The sequence below is a fragment of the Scomber japonicus genome, chromosome 3 (genome assembly GCF_027409825.1).
Source record: "Scomber japonicus isolate fScoJap1 chromosome 3, fScoJap1.pri, whole genome shotgun sequence".
NCBI classification, from domain to species: Eukaryota; Metazoa; Chordata; class Actinopteri; order Scombriformes; family Scombridae; genus Scomber; species Scomber japonicus.
Genome location: NC_070580.1, coordinates 27,700,555 through 27,723,978, shown reverse-complemented (window position 1 = coordinate 27,723,978; position 23,424 = coordinate 27,700,555). Strand labels below are relative to the sequence as shown.

Below are 23,424 nucleotides of genomic sequence, written 5' to 3'. Positions count from 1 at the left end.
TTTTCAATTATTCATTTGATCATTAAAATGTCTATTTTAGACATTTTAAAACCAGAAACTATTTCCATGCAGGGGGAAGCTAATTTCAAGCTCTATATTTTTATTTTTCCACTGGTGTAGATTTGCATGATTAACAGTTCAGAAAAAGTCTTTATTTTTTATTTTACTTGCCCACTTAGTCCAGCCTCTGTCTCTTAACAGGCAGTTTTAGCAGTATCAGAGTCATGTTAAGTTACCTCAGATGCCCACCCAACATTTCCTGCTCTACTGCTTAAAATTAAAAGTTTATAATGCCCAAATAGTTGACTTTTATTTTGAAGAATTTATAGGAAATTACATTTTTTCTGATCAAATTAGCAGAGCTTCATCAGCAGTGCTCGAAACCTCAAAACAACAAAACATTCAAAAACATTCAAAGTAAGAACATATGGGGATATTTGGAGCTCTTTATTCAGTGGATCAGTTAGAAATAATGCAGGGGGGAATAGTATAAGCAGAAAAAAGCCACAGTGATGATGATGTTTGATGAAGGGCTGCAGACGGCCAGCACAACAACAGGTAAACAACTTATTTTACTTTGCCTGCAGTGTAATGGAAAAACACTCACAGCATGCTAGCTCGACTCAAGTCATGACTTGGCATGACTACCACAAAAAAAATGTAAAATGCCATAATGTTAGCGGAGCAGAGCAGTGAACTTGCATGCTATGCTGTCACAAACTGACTTCCTCCTTCATGTGCTAGTCATTAGCAACTTGAGACACAAGAATGGAACTGGAGTTGAGATACAATGTAAGATACAATGTCTACAACCAGATTGTTTCAGGAGTAGCGAGTACACTAAGTTAATCACCAGGATGGAAATGGAAACCAAAATGCTTTCAATCCCAAAATCGTGTCCCTTTCCTGCAGATTCTGCATTCATATACAGTTATCTGTTTCCTAATTGACAATTAGCAAGTAATAGGACAGAAAGTGAGTGCATGCTGTTAGCTTGGAGAGCTTCTTTTCTCCCTCTTCAATAACTCTTCTTTTAAATTGAAATGATGTACAATCTTGAGAATAAATTGCTAGGAGAAGATAAACACCACAGTACACAGAAAAAAGAAAGAAGCATGGAGAGACTTCAGATAACATGTTCAAATCAGGATAGCATGTTAGCGGATTACCTGCCACCTGCAGTAGTTCACTAATAGCTCTGCAAATATTCAGCATTTCATGAAGATGTTCAGATTTGTGTTTCTGTGCTACTTTCTGGTGTGGCCTCAAGAAATGTCAAACATATTTTCAGTATTTAGTATACTCACACTTTTATAGTTTTGTTAGAATAAATCAACAATCACTTGGAATTAAAACCATATTGCTTCTAACAAAGATCTGGTACATCTAGCTAAAACTGCTACATCTCTGCTAAAAATCCTGCAGCATATCTAAGTATAATGCTCAGTTTTTGGTCAAACTATTAACTATTTTAGAGAGGTGCTTATTCGACAATTTGGAGGCTGTAATTTGTGGTGCACTTAAATTGTATTGCATTATACAGAGGTGTGTTGGTAATATTTCATCTACCCCTCTTCATATTAATGGACTGGACAAAATCAAAAGAGGGTGGTGCATATCAGTAAAACAAAAACATGACATTACCTTAAATCTATGATGTATTTTTAAAATGTCTTCTGGCAGAAACATTTCTGCACGTTGTTAATCTCATTTTGTGAGATCATCCACAGCATTAATTATGTGTTGTAGAGATTCATTGGCTCGTCATGTTGCCTTATCAAATGGTGCAACATAAAGAAAACTGAGAACCCTTGACAGCTGCTCCCGGGCTAATATATAGCAGGGTTTTTATGAGTTTAAAATGTTTAAAACCTTCATCTTCACTTATGTCTTACAATCTGCACCACTAGCCTGGAGCTATATTGTAAATATTTTAATATGAGGTGTCAGGTCTAAATGCACTGAAAGCTAATGCAAATGTTCTGAAGTACACCTATTGTTTTAAATGGCTCAACCTGCACCAAAAGCATTATGAGGCACATCAACTGCCTTGACGCCTCTACTCCGACCTTGTTTCCATTTTGGATGTGGACCAAGCGACAAAAGCTGTTTTATTCTGCAGTCGGGAAAAAAAAAAAAGAGAGCGATAACGTGTGAGAGCTGAGGGGTTACATCTAAAGCACAAATAAATAACCAGCAAACACACAGATGATTTACTGGTGGAAACAGACGCTCTTAGTTTCATTTTCCTCCTCTGCATTTCTCCTTTTCATTCATTCATTACATCTAACTCAAGCAGCAGTAAATATAAAGAACAACAGGACAAATCTGTGTTGGTTTTGTGACGACATTTCAAATCTGATGCCTGCAGGGCACCATGGTAGCATCAAATGATGCGCATCAAATGTTGTGCGTCAATTATCACTTTCAGTGTATTTGAAGCCTTCAGTAATCTCTCTGTTTTGACTCTCATGTTTGATAGGTGTTTGCCCATGTGAAGAGACACTTGTGGTGGCAGGTTATTTAAGTAAACCGAAGAGGTCAAACAGGTGGCTGCCCTAGTTGGCTGGGTCAGTGGAAATCTTCTTTGGCTTTTTGTTGTGCTCTGTTATTGTGGAGGTGTGTGTGATGCAGCGCAACCAACACTCAATAACCCCCTCGGAAGTTTGAATGACACGCTTCCCTTGGAACGGCGGGAGGCAGAACCATATCAGACTGTGATGGATAGCATGAGGATGCGTTCAATGATGAATCTGTAGGACTGGATCAGGAACGACTATGACACACTGAGCTGCCAAAAATAGGGGCGGGGGGGGTGGGGGGGTGGGGGGAGTAACATCTTCTATGGTCAGATTGGAGATATCCTCATTCTTTTGTCTCAAGAAATTGCTGAAGAAAACAGCTCTTCTGTGTTCACATTATTTATCACAGAAGAGGTGATGCTGTTGATGTTTTGGGAGAAGCAGTCCTAGTCTGCACCATATGGAGAGTGTTAAGTTGTTTTTTGGCTCACTAAAACAGCAGTCAAGCCTTTTATGTGTCACAGATAGACTCGGTTATGTTTCCTGCAAACTACAGCAGCTTGAATAAAGGGTCACTAGAGGTGCTGTCTTTGTTGTACACAGAGAGAAGAGCACAGATAGACCCAGATAGCAGGAAGTCGATTTCTCACACACTCTGTCATAAGGTCTTTAACAGATGGGGGGGTACTATGTTTAGCACAGATGAGAAGTGCTTCAAAGAACCTTGGAGCACCTTGAATATCCAAAGGGACCTGTGAGAACTCATGTGAAGGAATTTACACTTAGAGCAGCTACTTTGCATTGTGGTTCTCTATACTAGTATTGATTTTGTACTTTTTGAGAAGCCACTTGAGTAGTTAAATGTTAGTAATGGGATTAAAGGTGTTTTTGCACAGGTGATACAGCATCTGAATTAAAGCACCACGTAAGATCTTTTTGTTAAAGGGAAACTACACAAAGTTTATACATCAACATCTGTGTACAGGTCCTGAGGAGCACTACTGCATGTGTGAAAAAAGTTGTATGAAGTCTTTTGTGGCTGCAGAGGCAATCAGAAGTCTGATAAATTGTCTCAAGAATATCACTTGAGACAAAATCAATGGGGCTGAAAACTACAAATTTAAAAAGTGAGGAAATCTGTGGAGACAGAAAGGTGTGAGGTTTCCAGACCTCTTGGAGCCCACTCCTCATCTCTGCTCCAGGCTTGTGGCTACATTTGCTGCTACTATCATAACACATATCTCTGGTTCTACCACATTGATTTTCACTCTTTATTTTGAACTGCTCATTGTGAGTCTGACAGTGTTATTGGAATGCAATGCTAAATCAGTAGGGTACTATTTTAGTGTTATTGAATTAATGTTTCCCTATCCATTTTATTAGGAGAAAATACCAGGTACTTTCTGGTTACAGCTTTAAATATGAATATGATTAGGTAGCTGTTGATATTGGAATCATTGACTCCTGGGATAGTGTGTAAAATTGTTAATGTTAATGCTAATATTACCTGTTTTGATGTAAGGTTACTTATATACTCTGTTGTCAATATATTTTGATTAAGTAGTTCTCTGAAGACAGACAGTAACAGTTTTTTGTTTGCTCTCCAAAAGCTCGGCCAAATGGTGACCATATTTTCTATTTTAGAAAGCATTTATTTTCCAGATTGACACATTGTGAAAAGAGGCGTGAAACAAGCTTCAGTGAAATATAGAGCTGATTGTACCAAGCCTCAGACTGTAACGATTTAGTAGCATCTAGTAGTGAGGTTCCAGATTGCAGCCAACTGAACAACTGCACCCTCCCTTCCAAGCGTGTAGGACCTATGGTTATTGGGAAACTCATGGAAAAATGTGAAAGGACCTCTCCAGAACCAGGCTTTGGTTTGTCCATTCCTGGCTACTGTAGAAACATGGCTGTGCAATATGGCGTCTCCGTGGAAGAGGACCTGCTGCCTATGTAGATATAAAGGGCTCATCCTAAAAACTTTCATGGGATTATACACTAATTAAAACATACTCTTGAATACTATATTCTATTTCTGCTAATAGTATCTGTAGAGACAGAAAGATGGGAGGTGTCCAGATCTCCTGTAGCCCACTCCTCGTCTCTGCTTCAGGCTTGTTGCTAATAAAATCTATGGAGACAATCTAAATCTTACATGCTGGTCCTTTAAATTGTTATTTCTGCATTTCCAAAAGTGTTTGATTACAATCAAAAATCTATTTAGATCTACTTTTTAATGGAAAACAGACTTTAACTGACTTTTTAAGATGATGTTGGCTGTATAAGATGTGGGCCGTAGCATTGATTATCACTGACAGCCATAAACACAAACAATATTCCCTTACAGGCTGAAACGATAAATCATATTAAATGTTAGTGCACTGTGACAACTTGATTTAACTGTCATTATTGTTTGGGTTAATTGACTCTGTCTTAATAGGCTGGAAAATAATTGGACATCTCATCAAGTGGTGTGTGGGGTTCTGCTACAGGTTTAAATAAAAGTCCAAGTCAAGTTTTTAAAGAATGTCATTAAGCTAGTTTTCCAAACAATTCCTGGAGTTTATCCAAGAAGCTCTTTCAAATAAAGACACTTTGTGGATAACTATTAAAAGGTTGACCTAATCTTTTTAGCTCGCAGGCCAATATGACTTCACATGTTTTAGTATTTTAATGCAATCACGGGTCAAACACAAAGCTCTGCTCAGTAACAGTTTGGTCATTTGTCTCATCAATTCCAGGCAAAATCATAGGGATGACAACTTGTGGAGGTAATATGAGCATGTGAAGCAGACGTGTGACACAAAAATCAATATCTGGACAGTCATGCATGCACAGACATTCACAGACATACAGAAACACACCCTGAGTGCACAAGGTAGGATTTAAATGATCTAGGTTGCTCATGTGTGATCAGCTTTTGCTATAAACTGTAGCGCACACAGAAATGCTTTTATTTGACCAGACTATACAAGAGAGCAGTGCTGTAGATAGTATCTTCTCCTTCCTTCTTCCTCCTCTGGCACAAGGAGGAATGTAAATTTTTGTAAATGCAATTAATTTGGGGAAAATCACATTCATTTGTCCATTCTGAGTCATAATTGGGCTGTGAATTGGACTTAGATTGGTGTACATTTCAGCTGGAGAACCAGCTGTACAGTATTTCTGACATCACAGGGAAAGAGAGCAAGATGGGTTTCTTCCAGGTTTGAGGACAAACATCTGGAGGCAACTACCTCATCCCAGTTCAACCTTAACGGTCACATCACCAGCAGGTTCACTTCGGTTCACAAATCCTTTTTGAAATGAAGAGTTACCATCACTTCACTAGAGCTGAAGTAGGCAGTGGAGAGACTTCGGTTCCCCAGGGTGATCTGCATGATTGAAGCAGGGTGATGTCAGTCTCTGTGGAAGACAAAGCAGGATGAGCTCAATGTTATTGGCTTTTCCTTCTCCTCTCAATTCAATCGAATGTCAAAATATTAAAGGTCAAATCTGAGAGATGGAAATATTATGAAAAGGTCTAAAGCATGCTCAGAGATTTTATTGCCAGTCTCTTGGGGCTGAACATTTGACAGTGGACAGTAAGGCCACATTGACTTACATCGCAGAAATTAGGCAGCCTTATCTAGATTTGCTTTTTTAGTTTACCATTTTTGGCCAATTAACTGTTGACCTATAAGCCCATTATGACAATGCAGTATATCAAAATAAACACACAAACAAGCGAAATGAGGCGTTGTCTTTGTGAAAGTCCAAGAAAATAATAGAGATAATGAATTAATTTCCACTACTATACGGCCACTTTATATAATAATAATGCATCAGTCTGAATCATAGCCAAATGTCCTCATTGTGTTCACTGCCACGTTGTTGTTTATTCCCAGAGCAGTGAGAATCTGTTTTGTTATATCATTATGCAGGAATTGGTTTTCTATTCAGGAGGCTCAGCTATTTGCTGCTCCACTTACTCTGACAGTAACAAAGTGAAACTTTAATCTTCCCTCAGTGTCAACAGCAGCTGATAGCAATTAAGGAGAAAGCCTGGATACTGAAGTGGTGCATTTGACTCAAAGAGTTCACCCACATCCCTCACTGCAAAATTTAAACAGCTTCTCTTTATGTTTGCAGCCATTGTCCAGACCAAAATGTCTTTTCAGGCCATAAATTGAATTAAGAAGCTACAGTATGTGAATGAAATAATTATGCATGTGACTATTGTCTGTGTCTCTGCAAATGTTGCATGAAAACTAAATATTACAGTTATTGTTGTTTTCATTGCAGATTCTATTTCTGTAGTAAGTAACCATTATATGGTTAAACAACCTGAATTACTTGTTGTAATTTCAGTTAATTTAATCTGTATGAAGCCAGCGTGGAAAACTGCAGGCATTATGTGCCTGAATATAGTGAGTGCACCACCATTTTGCCCACTGACACTTAGGTATAATGCAGCCTCTGCTGTACTGCAGCCAACACATAAAGCTCATGCTGTGTGAGAGTGAGGAGCTTTTTGAACTGCTAGCTTTGCTGTTCTGTACCTCTCTGACAGAGTAAAACAATGCCAAAGCCCACTGTTCATGGAAAGCCAAAGCAGGCTTGAACTGTTTAGTTTCTGGAGCCTGGCTGGTGTTTTAGTTTATGATCATCATGACTGTTTGTGTTTACATTTAAACGTGTCTAAAGAAAAAGGCAGCGCTGCTAAATGATGTTGATAAAATCGCCTTTGGGCATTGGAGTTGGGCACGTTCAAACATGTCCCCATGTTCCCTAAACTGTTTTCATGTTAGTGTGAAAAATATATGCTAATCTGGTGAAGAAGCTGTGGGGAAGTCTTGCCTCAGAGCAATTTGAGTCTAATTCACTTTGTGACAACATTGTTGAAACGAGACATCTATTGTGAACCAAAAACATTTTGATCTGCAAGACCTACTGGAAGCATGAAACCCAATGTCACTTTTGAGCCAATATATGGAGAATGGTTTGACTTCAGGACATGTTGAAATCGCTGCTATATCAAACTTTAGACGGAAAATGTAGATTGATGCATCAATCAAAATTAGGGCTGCAGTTAGCAATTACGTGAATTATCTATTTAATCTGCTGATTATTTTCCAATTAATTGTTCATCCACAGAGCCCAAGGTGATGTCTTCAAATTGCTTTTGTCTGACATCAGTGCAAAATCAAAGATATTTATTTTATTACATGATACAAAGAATGATGCATCGATCATCAAAAGCATTGCTTATTAATTTTCTGATGATCAACTAATAGATGATGAACTAATAATTTGAAACTTTAGTCACGTCTTTTTAACATGTTTTTGAGTAGCTCAAAGGAATTGCTTTGTTTTGAAGATGGTGTGTTATCTGAAACCCAGTTAGTGGTTTATTATATTTCTTTTAGCATATGGCTAGGTCATGAGGGAGCACAGCTTGGCTTAGCTCATTCCATCCTGAAAGTCAGCTTTTTTGTGGTAAAATGAGATTGCCAAGTAGTAAGGATAAACTATGTTTACCCATCCATGTTTTCCATATGCAGCTTGATTGAAGCAGGTGCTCTGCATTTGGACCACATTGCAGGTTGCAAGAATCTGTCAGGTGTCTGAATAATAGATGCAAATATAGTCACCTATTTAGCATGCCAGCATAATTTGCACAGAAAAATACTGCACCTACACCTCGGGTCCCAACATTATTACCATCATGTTGCTCCTCATCTCCACAGGATGCTTAACAAAGAAAACAACATTGGAGATAAATGTGGCGCTAGACAGTCACTAAAAGGTCTTAAAAGATGCTGGAAAACAAATGGAAACAACGCAATGGGCCCCATTTAACCATCTGTAGCGCATGGCGTGAAGCGTGTGGCGCAAGTGCCTTTGGGGCGTGTCCAAATCCACTTTTGCTATTTTAACGGGGGGAAAAGGTCACTGTGCCAGGCGCATGGTCTAAAAAGGTCGGACTTAAGTCCCTTCATTAATCATAGGCGTGTTTTGGGCGTAACACGGCCATAGGCGCACAGACTGGTGCAAGTGCATTTGCTATTTAGACAACGTGGGCGCAGGGTGAGAAAATGACAACTGCGCCCGCCATCCGCTGTGTGCCGACCACAAGATGGGGCCCAATATTTCTATGCCGAATCATACTTTTGTAGATATCCATATGGGCCTAAGGTGATTGAAGGACCTTTGAAAGTTTTACTATTAAATCTTGATATGAATAGGGCAATATTTGAATGATAAATGAGCCATTTCAATGTGAGATGTGATGCACAAATTAATATCTCCTACCTCCACACAGATTCAGGCAATACATGGTTATATATAGTTATTTGTGTTACAGTGAACATTAGTCTTATGACTAAAATGCACTCTAAAGTGTAATTGAAAAAGAAGAACAGAGGGGGCTGTTTTTTGTTTTTTTACAGACAGAAAGACATTACACTGTGTCACTGGAACATGATTCACACTCATATTGAAATACATTAATCTTAAGATCTATCACATGCATATCTGTTTTTCTAAATTTAGTGGAATAAGAATTTTCCTGCAGCAGTGTCAAACTGAGTTGTGAAATGGAAAGAGCATCAAGTAAGGTTAATGAGATATCATGTAATATTCTGGTCAAAGTGGAAAACTTGTGCATCTCTCTCAGCAAAGAACAACTTGTCACCTTCACAGCAACTGACATATTGTCTGTCTGACTGACGTAGTGTTAAATAAATCTGCTATTTTTGGCATAAAACTGTACCTGTTAATAGTCACAACAATTAAACAGCTTTGCACTCTGCTGAATCTGCTGAGGAGAGAACATGTTGGGTGTCATAGCTGAGAAAGTTATATGCCAGGCTGGAGAACATACTTGTTCACTCTTTCCTATGATTTATTGCTGTTGAAACCTTCAAATAACGCACTTTTATTCAAGTCAGATACAATGTAAATATCAAGATGCTCTAGACGTTAATCCATGCAGTCATGCTGTGCATACTTAAGATGTATCGTATATGCAAGGCCTGCATGCCTTCTTTGTTTGTCCATCCTTTCATACATCTGTCTGTCTGTCTGTCTGTCTGTCTGTCTGTCTGTCTGTCTGTCTGTCTGTCTGTCTGTCTGTCTGTCTGTCTGTCTGTCTGTCTGTCTGTCTGTCTGACTGACTGACTGACTGACTGACTGACTGACTGACTGACTGACTGACTGACTGACTGACTGACTGACTGACTGACTGACTGATCGATCCCTAATATGGGATAAGGCAGAAAGGGACAGGAGGATGAAGATGGCTTTTATTACAGGAATACCAACCCCTTGTGTGGATTCCACTGAACAAAAGATCTTAGGTATTTAATGCATTTACAGGGATGCCTATTCTTGTTCACAATAGGCCACATTGGAGGGCCTCATTAGAAGTGCCACTAACACTGCAGGTTTTAGTGGAAATAGTAGAGTAGTTCTTAAGGTGTTTCACAATATATGATTTTTTTCAAACAACCTCAGTCCCTACAATAGTATGTTAAGCTTTTAGAAAACCCGTGCTATGAATACATTGTGTTCCATTATAATGTTTTCCATATTATTATTTTATGTTTTCCCCCTGCCACGGCTTGCCAAGGGAATCATCTTAAGGTCCCGGTACTGAAGTGAAGTACCTCAGGGACTCTGGCCTCTAACCTGTCTCCATTCATTTGTTTCAAACCAAACTATGGTAGCTTGGACAAGCATGGATAAGGTCGTGGTGGATGAGACTGAAAATACCAAAAACAATGATGTTTATACAACCAAAGCACAGACAAAACAAAGAGAAAAAAACTGGTTGTTCTTTTTGTTTATTTTTCATGTGATAACGCTAAAGCAAGCAGCACTTTACATCTGATAATCTGACTGAATTGCTATTTCATTTCACTTAATTCCTTGTGTCTGAAACTATATTCTTGTGAGCCCATTTCTTGTTGAGGGTTTTTTTTTGGTTTTGCTTTGCTCTCACCTAACTTCACGACTATAGTCTGTAGTGATTGACTCATTTTTTCATTGCTAGCAGTAGACCAAATGAAGTCACCCACTGAAGAGCTTTTATTTCTGTACATTGACTTAAAACCACTTGTAAAGCTGCATCAGTCTCATCCAAGCATGTCAAGATTTTTCTATTGTTATTTTTCATGAATGTAGCTATCTATCTATGAAATTGATGCCCCATTCTCAATCAAAATCCAACTGGAAGGAACAGCAACCAATGAACATAACAATACACCTATTTGAATCACTTGAATAAATCTGAGAGGTGAACAGTGACTCAGAGATCTGTAATCCAGTATTGAATGAAGTATACATGTAAAACTATTGTGGTGTCTTAATATTCTTCTCCAGTAGAGAACATAACAGCTAACTCGCTTATACAAACAGCTGATTTATGCAGTCGTTAGTGTTGTCCCAATCATTTATTAGATGTCTTCTAACTAACCACCTTCATACATTCATTTTCTTTTCTAATTTTGATTCACTCTTTGTAAATGTACTATGCCACAGGTAATCCGTGGCCAGAGGTCAGTCGAGATAAAATATTTTTATTTATGTATTTTTGCTTACGCATGAATGATGGCATTGGCATGTCATCGGTATTGGCTGATAAAGGCTTTAAAATGAAATCTTGGCATCGACCTGAAATAAACATTTCTTCTGATATTACCAGCCGATTTGTCGCCTTCTACTGCGCTGCCTGGCTGCACTTCCCTTCGTGGACTTTTTTAGCCTGATGGTCTCGGGGCTTCCTCTGCAGGATCCACTTAACTCAGCAGCCCAACAGAGCCGCTGCCTCCTCCCACTTTAACCTGAATAACAAGCGAGAGCTTGGTGCTCAGGTTGTATCCACACAGAGATACACTAGCAACCTAACTAACCTCGGCTCTCCGTATGGATCCAACGGCATTGACCCTCAGTCTGTTAGAAGCAGCGGGTCTGTCAGGCAGCTGAGTGAAGTGGAGCCTGTGGAGGAACCACCAGGACTGGCAGGGTGAAACAGTCTGCAGAGGACCTGCTGTGTTCGCACAGATGGGAAACACCTTGGCTGGCAGGATGTACCACTATGTTTTCTTTTAGGTTTATAATGGGGGTTGGAAACCAACATATTAGGTGCATTACTGCCACCTTCTGCTTTAGAGTATGGACCAGAGATTAAATCCTACCCTGTAATCCTGTCTTTCTACTAAACTCAAAGAAAACTCTGCTACTCCACCCACTTGGCAGGTTCATTAAAGTTTTAATGCTGAGCTGCTGAACTCCAGTCTTCCTCTGTTCTTCCTTTATATATTGTCTTTTTTGATCATACTTAAAACCAATCTACTAATGCATACCTAATAGTTTCCTCAGCCAGGTGGAAAAAAATATGTGCATATATATCCGTATCAGCATCAACAGTCAGCATAAAATGAGGTGAAAAATATCGGCATATCGGATATTGGCAAAAAAAAAATCCAATATTGTGCATTCCTATTTTTACCCAAATAAGTGAGTTGGACACAGCAATGCTCATCGTTGCCTTGAAGTCAGATGTGTAATATCAAGGGATATCTATGTGTGTGTGTGTGTGTGTGTGTGTGTGTCCCAGCCTGCAGGTCTGCTGTCTGCAATAATGAAATGCTGCATGTGGCAAACAGACATCTAGAGGGAAAACAGGGCTGTTTTTCATTAGGATCATGTTTCTGAGTGCACCTTCTCCTCATCTTGTTTAGAGATACAAAAACATGATGACAGATTCTCATCAAAAAGGCACATTGTGCATCATTACCAGGAAACACCCCTGCCTTCTGTTTGGTGAATCAGTGTGCCATAGGGATGAAAATTCAATTTTCACGAACACAGTTTACCTTTTACCAAAACTGATACGGTGCAATCCCTGACAACAGTTAAGAGGCTCAAAATACTACCACCAGAAAATCTGTAAAATGATGGTTGCTCAAGGAAGGCTTTGTGCTTTAGTTGACCTATTTCTTTTTCTATTTCAGTTTCTTATGTAATATATTTCTTACTTCAACACATACATCAGTAAAATCTTTGGAATAGTGGGAGCAACAGAAGCTTGTTATGATGCAACATCTTGCATTTATAAAGCTTTACTGATATAAAAGCTCCAGTGTGCCATGCAGCAGTGGAAAACATAAACAGCCTAATCAAATCAATACGTTTTGGCTGGACTGCAAAAATGAAGTTGCGTGATGAAGTTACACCACTGGTCGACCGGCCAAGTTTTGTAGTTTCCCCATTGGCCATGGCTCTTTTAAGATGAATTTGTGCAAACAGTTTTCTATTACATTATAAGGGGGTGTTTAAGGTGCTTTCACTCATAGCCCCATTAGCACAGGATTGGGGACCTCGTGATTTAGAATTACCTCACATCCCCTTCCCCCTATGTCTGTGTGTTATGTGGTGTTTTCACACGGTTTAGGCAAAGTCTGTATTTAACTCAGATTTACTGACAGTGTCCCCCTGGATAAGTGTGACAGCATGAAAGGCTGCAAACTTTTACAGTCTTGTATCTAAATGACCTAAATACATAGTTATGATGAAAACAGAGGACAACGTGACACAGTGCATCTTTGTTTCCTGCTCTGAGCACTTAAAATTCAGAAAAGTCGGCTAAAGTCTTATTTAAACAGGTGCAAACCAGCATCTCTGCTGTCTCCTCCTCAACTATCCGTTAAGATCGACTCTCCGTCTGGCCTCACTGTCTGCAGTGGACAGGAGAGAGACTGTGTGGTGTGTTTGGATTTTATAATTTAACTAAATACCAAACATTTTATTTCCTTTGACATTTTCACATGACAAATGATGATCAACAGCATTAAAGTACAAGTCTTGCAGGTAAAACATTTCAGCTCAGTGTAGGTGCGCTTGCTGTCACTGCATTAACTGGGTGGAGATGAGCCTCCTGAATTTGCACCCACTGCTGTCAGAACTTTCACTTATAATTTCCACCACAGATAATCATTTAATATCCATGAATTTACATGATAGACACTACCACTGACTATCTCTGTAACAAATTGGCTACAAGTTTGCACGCCCATACACAGTCCAGCCATATAGTACGTTTAGACCTAGTCTTGTTTTCATAGTAAGAAGCTACAACTAAATAAGCACATTTTGTAGTGCATTAAGTGTGTTAAGCTAAGATGCTGTAACTCACTGAGGCATTTTATGTTTAGCAAGTGACCTCTTCTCATGAGTCCGACATGCTCATCATCTCAGCTTGTGAACTAGACAGTTTGCTGCCACATAAAAGGCTCAGGCTCATTGGCTCTGTTTTAGGTCTTAAAAGGAAGGCAGTTTATTGGATGCTATCAGACATCTCCCTGAAAATCTGTGTATCATTTCTACTTCTCACTTGAAGCCTTCAAGCTTATAACATTATCAATCTTCCCTCCTGTGCAGATACCTCAGGTAAGCTACGCCTCCACGGCTCCAGAACTCAGTGACAACAGCCGCTACGATTTCTTCTCCCGAGTGGTGCCTCCAGACACCTACCAGGCCCAGGCCATGGTGGACATTGTCAAGGCTATGCAATGGAACTACGTCTCCACAGTGGCCTCAGAGGGGAACTACGGAGAGAGCGGTGTCGATGCTTTCATTCAGAAGTCTCGGGAGGATGGTGAGTACATTTGGCCTCATATTTCATTATTGCCTGTCTAGCACTGGGTGTAGGAAGATTTATTTTTTTTATCCATGCAAACATACTGAACTGTGGACAATCGGTTATGCTTGGAGATGTGCAAACAAAAATCAATTAGTCAGGTCAAATGTGTGATTTGATCATAGAACATGCAAACACTTGAGAGGCCATTGGCAGACTTTAATATGTGAAACCCCACCACATTTGAAAGCTTTGAAACAACACAGGATGTGTATTTAATACTACATTGGTTGTGATGTGAATGGCTTTAAAACTTTATTAAGTTATACTAATATTGACATTAAATCAATTGATGTATGTATAAAGTGAAGGGGTTGTTAGTAGGCTACTGCTGAATCCATTCAGAATCAACACCCACCTGCAGCCTAACACAACTTTAAGTCACTTTTATTAGCAATGTCCACAGCTGATCTAAGTCATTATTTTATAGTCATCGCATCATCTGACAAAGGGAACAAAAATAAAGATCGACAGCAGCTCAAAGTTAGAGGCAGAAAGGGTTGTCATATCATGAACAGCCACAAAGCATCTGTTACTATTTAATCGTGCTTCAAACGGGTGTTCAATGTCCTTGTAAAACAAGAAAAATGGTGGTAAAATAACTCAGAAATAGCTGTGAAATGAAATGTGACTGCTGAAGAACAGATGCTCCACTTCTGAAACATCTGTAGTGGACATTAAAGCGCAGCAGGAACGCGCTAACGCTGCATCCTGTGGACAAAAGGAGTTACGCCTTGTTCACTTTCTCAGGGAAAGCAGCACAGCAACAGCAGCCAGTCATTGCTGTCCTCAGTGTGTACACTGGATCTGTTGTTCTTGGGCTTTGATAGTGTGCACAGAGCTATACGCCATCACTTGCATACACACATGGGAAAATACAGGAATATAGAAAGAAATTAGAAGTGGGTCTTCTTCAATTGAGGTCACCTTGTTGCACTGCCATGTTTCTATAGCAGCCCAGAACAGACAAACCAATCACTGGCTCTAGAGATGGCCCTTGACATTCTTGGGGGGTTTTGCAGCCACTGTTCTCCTACATGCTTGGAAGGGGAGGGGAAGGGAGAGAGCTATATATTCACTTGCAATCTGCAACCTCACCTTTAGATACCACTAAATTCTACCCACTGGTCCTTGAAGTCTGTTTTGTTAAACGACATGGGGGTGTAATATACAGGTTCATTCAGCAATTTGGGAAGCAGAGAAAGCAGAGACTGAATTAGATTTGAAAACTCAACTTCTCCCATCAATATTACAGGGAATAGGATTTGTCATTTGGCCTACTATCCAAGTCTTTGGATCATGTTCTATTTGCATTCACACCCATCCAAAAAAATTACTCTTCTGAAGGAGTTAGCATGCTTTAGTTTATTAAGTACAAGCATAATTAAAAGGATGAGACAGTGAGGTTCTCTGGTCATGTCACCAGCTTGCCCTGTGCCTGGACAGAGTGAGCCCATCTTGGCTGTGGCTGCTCATCAATTATGTCTATCACCATCTGAACAGTTAATTGCCAAGGAACCATTCAGGGACAGCTGAAGGATGGAACATAAGTGATAGTGAGTCAAACATCTTTGGCATTTTATTGGAGCTGAAAAATCAGGAAATGTGAGACTCTGGATACAGATCCCATGCTATCAGATCTCAGTAGAATATATTAGCCAAGCTGAGGTGCAATTATTTTACAGTGTCACACATGGGATATGGGAAAACCATGAAAACACAACATCTACTGTAAACTTATATCCTTAAAGCTGTTTACAAGCTGTTCACTTCTATCTGCATCATACAGTACCTGTTACACTTATTACCCTCCAGTAACTAAGTAGTTTGTTCCAGGTGTATGGGTTGATAAACATCTCTCTAATCAACACTTGAAAATAAACAGATATTGCTTATTACATATTTACCTGCCAAGTGATTAGCATTCAAGTTTGATCTCTTAATTGAAATGCTCCCCATAGTGTATTTTAATATTAAGCCTGCAAATCCCTTGACTGAAATATTTTATATTAATATTTTATTTTGCAAATATAATGTTAATTTACTGCTGCACTTACTTTGCCAGATTACCTTGTTTTGATCTGCATGTGTCTTCAAAATAAGTCCAAAAAGCAAATGATCTGAGTCAACTCCCACAGGAACAATCCTGACAGCAGAGCACAACGCATAGGTGAACTAAGTGCCTCCTTAGGGCCCCTAGCATGAAGGGGCCCCCAAAGGCTGACTCACACTATCTCAAAATGTAGGAATCCCCCTTAACTGCAGTACCATTGCAGTGGCCATCAGTAATAACCCACCCAGTAAGTGACCCCATGTTATTAGTGTCTCTATGAGTCACAGAACTATTCACAGATGTGTGTATTGACTATTATTACACAAAATAGAGTGGAATTAGTTACAAGTAGTAAAAAAAGACAGAAAAGAGGAAGAGAAAAAAGTAGGTCAGTGGTAGGTGGAACAGATAATGATGAATGATCAATCAGACTAAATAAAATCTAATGTAAACTAATTAAATTGTTTTAAGCTTTGGTCAAGTTTGTGAAACCAGCCAGTGACACTGATTTAGTTGAAGTACATCAAATGGAATAAATGAAATATTCACTAAATATACAATTTAAATGTATAAAGTTAAACTCTCTATCTCTCTAGTTTCCTGTTTTATGTCATAGTCTCAGCTCTAGGCATAGTAATGGCACAGACAGCTGCAGACACCACAGAAGTATAGTTCCACTTATCAGCCTTGTTGCATTGTGGCAGTGAGGACAACAACAAATATATGGATGTCAGCACAGAGCTTACTTTTACACCCTGTAATGACAAAATTTGCAGCACACAGATCACTTGGCTTGGGCCTACTCACTTACGCATGAAAGTGTAATTTTGGCTAAAGGACAACTCCCAACGAAAATTTTGCTTAGGGTCTCTCTTTATCAAGAGCTGGGCCTGCCTAACAGCCCCATGGCCACCTGGTTGAAATTGCATCAGCACAGCTTTCCCTCTCTCCCTCTAGACAGCTAACAGATATAATTGAGTACAATATGGATAAAAAGCAGATGATGGAAAGTAAATATGAATTCCAGGTGGGGTTTTTGATCCCTGCTTTTGTATCTCTCCCTCCTGGCAAACAGTGCCCTAGAGCTGATTATCAGTGGCCTTCTGTGTTCCTGTGTTTGGGGTTTTTGAGGTGAGCAGCTTCTCATCTCCAATGCATTGACACAGGATGTGACCTCCCCTAAAGGAACAGATATACGAGTGGATGTAAGAAATAACTTTGCTTTGTGAAAAACACTTCAGGAAATATCTAATGTTTGAAAATGTCCTAGTGCCTATTGTCAAAGGTTTACAGAGTACCATTCCCACTGACCATGTTATACATTTAGAGTCTAGTGTGTATTTTAAAAGTATTTTCACATTTTTTGGGCTCTTTGTTTATTGCCAGTCTATTTCTTCCGGCAAGGTGAATCTTGTAGTTACGTTTAATAGTTAAAAACCCCTAACCAAACAGCCAGAGGTTTCAGATATACCACCAAAACATTCAATAGGAGCATCTTAAGTGATGTATTTCTGGCTCAAATGGACACAAGATGATTCATTTCTTTCATTTCAAATTGTGTATTTCCTGAAACACACACACACAGTTTCTGAAATAGAAAGTTCATTGTGTTCATCTAGGGCCTTCATGATCTATGACTGTATACTGCTTCGGTATTTATGAATATAAGTTTCTGTTCTGAGTGCAGCCTTATATAAACAAAAATAAAACAAGAGACAGAGAGGCCAGTGAAGTGCAAGCTACTGGGCAGAAGATGTCCAGAGAGTCCCATCTTGGACTGCAGACAGGCCCTCTCTGCAGAGATGTTGATTAGTGTGGAGCATGCCCCAATAGATGTCATTAATCAAGTTAATGAAACACAATGTCAATAAGAACCCTAACAAGATTCCCTTGCAAACCAATGGCCTGCCTGACATCAACATGAGAAACCCTGCTAATGGAGTAACTGCTGTCCCTGTTTGACGAGGAGGATTACAAGCATTAACCACAGAGCTGGGATGAATAAGAACATGTGGGGAATGTAAAATGGAGAAGAAGAAAAGGGGAACACAAACAACTCAGCATTGCTCCAGGGTGGTTTATTTGTATATATAGATAACAGACTATATTACATGGGTTCAGCTTTTGCCTGGTAATGGTGCGTAAAATATGAACTGTTGAACCTAAATATGTTTAATTAACCAATTTGTATTAACAAATATCTTTTAGGCTCATCAGAAGTTGTTTCTTTGAATAATTTTAGGATAAGGAATAGGTCGGTGATATTCTATATTAGGGGTGTATATATATTATGCCTGATTTTTTTTCAGTAAATAACTTCAGTTATTATGGTTCATTTGAAAACTATTAGTGTCTGTACCATGTTTTGTTCCAACCCATCTTGTAGGTGTTGAGATATTTCACATCATAAAAGACACTAGACAAATGAAGCACCCTCTATTGTCAAAAATAGTAAAGATTAATCCAGATTAAAAACAGTGGCATTTAAGATTTGAGATTCAGGAATATTCAATTACTTTATTTTCATTATCCAAGCACAATGAAATAGCATTTTGTCAACCTCAAGTGGTGCATTTGTATTCATGACTTTACACATATTTTTTGAAAGATTAAAAAAGATGGAAATATCAAAAATATTAGCAATAAAGTGTGTAGAATCTAAGCAACATAAGTACAAAATATAGGCAATATAAAGTATAAAATGCAATTAACGATAAAATACAAAGAAATATACAGTTAATAAGGTGCAAAAGCATCATCAGCAAAAATACAGTAAAGATGTAGTGTACAGATGAAGTGATGGAGTATTGAAGTGTTGAATGACATGAATGTTTTCCCTTCTCTCCTTGACTAGCAAGATGATAATAGTAATATAAGATTAATAACAATATGAGGCACCAGTAAGAGGAACACCACCATCTTCCCTGCTCCTAATACCGATAACCATCACCGGATAAAATTAACCTGTATGAAATGTATTTATTTTTGTGATGCTTATGTTTGCTAGGCAGTGGCATTTGTTAGTTGGTGTGATCTGACATCCGAATGTCTGCTCAAAGTGTGTTTGAGGAACATGGATAATCAGATGTGTTCAAATGAGGATGACTTAATCTAATCACAAAAATTCATTGTGTGAAAAATGTATTTTTAGTTTAGTTTAGTTTCATTATTCATTATTCATTGTTTAAACCCATTTTCAGTGTCATTTTCAACTGAATTATACTGACAGCCATACAAAGCAGTTAGTGCTTTTAAAGATACTTTGATTGTAAAACAAAAGAGCCTAAACACAGATGATGATTAAACCAACTCATTTCATGACTTCAGACATTCCTTTGACAGGTGCACAGAAAAAAAATATAGTAAAATTCAGTGCATCACAAACATGAATGCCTGCATAAAACTGACATGGCAAACTATTCACTAACTGTTTAAATATGTTACAGCTTACATGGCTAAATAGCCACGTAAGATGCATGATAATTTATATTGATGAAGAGAAGTCACAGGATGTGGTGATTGGATTAGAGAAATGCATTGCTCCACCCAGAGCAACTGGGAGACATTTGAACATCTGTATTCTAAATGACCGTAGTCACCCAGGGAAGAGATCACAGCACACTCAACGATGTTCCTGCTTCTATCCATATGGCCTTTTAATCTCTAGTTCACACCCGTGTGTGGCGTGTCAGCCAGTTATGTCTTTATTTATTATTTGACATTACTCAAATGACCCCTGAGTGCTTCAGATATGTCCTGGTGCAATTTGTTTAAACAATTACTTGTCATTGCTTAATTGGGCAAGGCGAATAGCTGAATAATAATCACTCATCTTCTCTCTCTCTCTCTCTCTCTCTCCCTCTCTCTCTCTCTCTCTCTCTCTCTCTCTCTCTCTTTCTCTCTCACACACTCACTCAAAGGGTTTCCTGTCAGTGACATAATGGTTATGTGTCTCTCTTAATGCAGAGATATTGTAAAAGCCAATTTTCTTAAGCAAGTAGTGCTGCATTAACCTTGATCTTGAGTATTCGATACCCTATAGAAATGTTAGGGAACATCAATATTCAGGCGACATCATGTTGTACTTATACTATAGATACAGGGAAGGAAATGCCCATTAACAAATATTCACATAAGCAAGCATGTATTTTACATTAATAGATGTTCAAGACAGTTGGAGAAACTGTGTGGTGATGATCCAATCAAGAGAGTAGAAAACCAAAGCAATGGATTAGGATGTGGGGGAGGTTACGGGAAATGCTGCAGTTTAATTTATCCTGAAGTACCCGGGGGATGCTGCACAAATTGGCCACAAGAAGCAATGTGAATGGTTACAGATAAGGTTAGTGGCTGCTAAACTAATACAGTATATGAATAATTACACAGAAAATAAAAAAAACATAAAAGGGGAGAATACTGACAAAAAAAAAAGATCAACTCCAAATTAGCCTCCAATCGATAAGCTGCTGTGTTGTCACATGTCTAAAATGGAGCTCAGATCAATCAATCAGTTTTATACAGAAGTACAGAATTAACACTCAGCGTGATCCCAATACATATTATTAAAGATAATACATAGGCCATAACATACAGCAAGCAATTAAATAATGGAAATTAGATTAAAACAACCACATTTAATACATCAATGTTAAAGGGATGTTAGTCAGTGAAGTTGTAGGTTAGGCTTTAATGAAATGAATAAAGTTTTGTTGTTTGAAATGGATGTGTTTCTTTAGCATAAAAATGAAGGCCATTCTGGAGATAAGGGGCACAGTAGGCTAATGCTCTGAAGCCAACAGATTTGAAGGAATAACCAGGAGACCAGAGTTGCTAGAGTCAAGAATATGCCAGTGTATATAGTATTATTAGCTCACATAGATAAGGTGGTGCAAGTCCACGCAAGGCCTTATAAGTTAAAAGAAGAACCGTAAAATCAGCCCCAAAGTGGTTGTTATATGGTAAATTTTTCTAGCTGCAACATTCTGAACAAGCTGAAGACTTCTAGTAGCACAAATACAAAGATCAAGTCTGGAGTATACAAATGCATGGATCAAGGTTTCAGCATCACACAAGGATAGAATAGGTCAGATTTTGACAATATTACCAAGATAAAAAAATTGTATCTTGGTCATAGTCTTGATATGAGACTAAAAATCACACCAAGGTTTTTGATGATTTAGCTTTTAGAAATAATTATTGCCATCAGAATTCTTATAATATCAGGAGTATGACTAGTTGAAACAGGAAACAGTCCCTTAAAAAGATTAGCTGGCATAGGGTGTACTATGCAGGTTGTAGGTTTGGAAGCAGGTAATGGGCTGGTAAGGGGCTCGGGGGAAATTATTTCAAACTGTGAAAGAGTGCAGCTGGTCCGAGTCACAGTGCCTGCATCCATCAAAGTATCATTTGGAGAGAAATGTAGACCACTGACTAGCTCTAATTGGGTCCATCTTATTTATAAAGAATCATCAGCATTGAATGAAGTGCTATTGGCAGAGGTATTCTGTGTGAGGTTGGCAACAGTATCAAACAGAACCATGGGATTATTTTTACTCATTTTAATCAAGTGAGAGAAATATGCTGTCGAAAGTGCACATTCATACTTCTTACATCTCGTGACCAAGGCAAGGTGATAAATCTCTTGTTATACTCCACCTGCACTGCGCACCAACTTTCTACAAGTCTGTTTGAGTACACAGGTGTTATCTGAAGCCCATGGCACCATGGCAACCATGGTAGCAGGATACTGATGAGAAAACTGATAGGTGGATGGCTGTGATGGAATATCAGGGATAGTGGATGGTCTGTCTCTTCTCCTCAACTTGCAGATGAGCACTACCTCTTTCATTGTAAGCTCTTCTGAAATCCGCTGCCTCCTATATACAGGCAATATGTTTGTTGGCCTCACTGAGCAGTGTTGGGACAGTCAATGGTACATGGCATATCAAATGGAGCCAATTTCTGCATTCATGAGTAGTCAGAGAAATATGCCAAAAAATAAAGTAATGAACAGCAAGAAGAACAATCCAGTAAAATCCACCCTGAGGTAATCCACAAAGGATGAAATGACAGCTATACACATGCAGGCTGTTGTAGAGGAGAAGGCCAGAGCAGAAGATAATCCACAAACTATCTGTGATTGTAGATACCATCCACAAAGTTTGACAGCAGTTGTCAAATCGCTTCCAATTTCAAGAATTATGTAAAGCAACAAATTAAACATGTTTGTGGAATAGTAATTGATGTGATTAGCTATTTGATAACTCCATGCTTTGGAAAATTTAAAAACATGGACAGGGCTGTGAGGGTACAGGATAGGATTTTGAGAGATACTTCAATCTTCCTTTGTATTTCCCTACTGTTAAAAAGAGAAAGAATTTCAATTAACACTAAGACAATGATATAATTTGCCAGCTCATGCAACTAATCTGGATTGTAGTTCTGCAACTAATCCATACAGCTCCTCTTTAATAGAACATATCAATATCACTTTCCCCTGAGGAGTAAGATGTTGTCAGTCTCTGCTAAGCACTTTACAAATGGTTTCATGTGATTGTCATTAGGCTAGGCTTACATATTGTTTTATACAGTATTATAAAGATTTGATGACAACCTTTTTCAGAACCTGATGTCTTTAATTAAAATAAAATAATGTGGTTATTGAGAAAATGTGATTAATGAAATGAAAACAATAATTTAAACTTACAAATTGAATACAATTTTGAAGATTGAAAGTGTATCTTATTATTAAGTATCGACACAGCAGTCATTACTGTTTAATTACACAATATTTAACAGAAATTGAAACTCATGTCTTATACTTGTAATAGGAAAGGAGGTTCACATTAACAAGGTAAGCAATATTCTCGCCTATAATAACATTGTGTTTTGGCTTGTCAGTGTGTACAACAAATCTCATTACATAACCACCATTTGTGTGTGTTATGTTTGAGTGGATTCATAGATAGGTGATAAATTAAAGAAAAGGAAAAGGAAAAAGAAAAAGAAAAAGAAAACAACATTCATCAGATTTAGAAATTGCCAAGCAGGTTTGCTCATATAAGGAGTTTGCCTTGCCTTGGTGTTGTTGTGGTGCATAACAGTCAGAAAAGAAACACCATGATCTTTCCTGCTCACCTCAGTGTCCTGGAGGTGTGCAGGTC

The 23,424-nt window shown here is 38.5% G+C and overlaps 2 protein-coding genes across 2 annotated transcripts in view; both read left to right on the top strand.

Moving 5' to 3' along the window:
* LOC128356263 (metabotropic glutamate receptor 4-like) overlaps positions 1 to 23,424 on the top strand; it is a 130,488-nt gene that overhangs the window by 44,483 nt on the left and 62,581 nt on the right. Inside the window, exon 2 of the mRNA XM_053316752.1 lies at positions 13,950 to 14,166. Within this exon, the coding sequence (XP_053172727.1) occupies positions 13,950 to 14,166 (217 nt within the window). The remainder of the gene's footprint in view (positions 1 to 13,949; positions 14,167 to 23,424) is intronic.
* Positions 1 to 23,424, top strand: part of ilrun (inflammation and lipid regulator with UBA-like and NBR1-like domains) — a 217,843-nt gene that overhangs the window by 175,031 nt on the left and 19,388 nt on the right. The window lies entirely within an intron of this gene.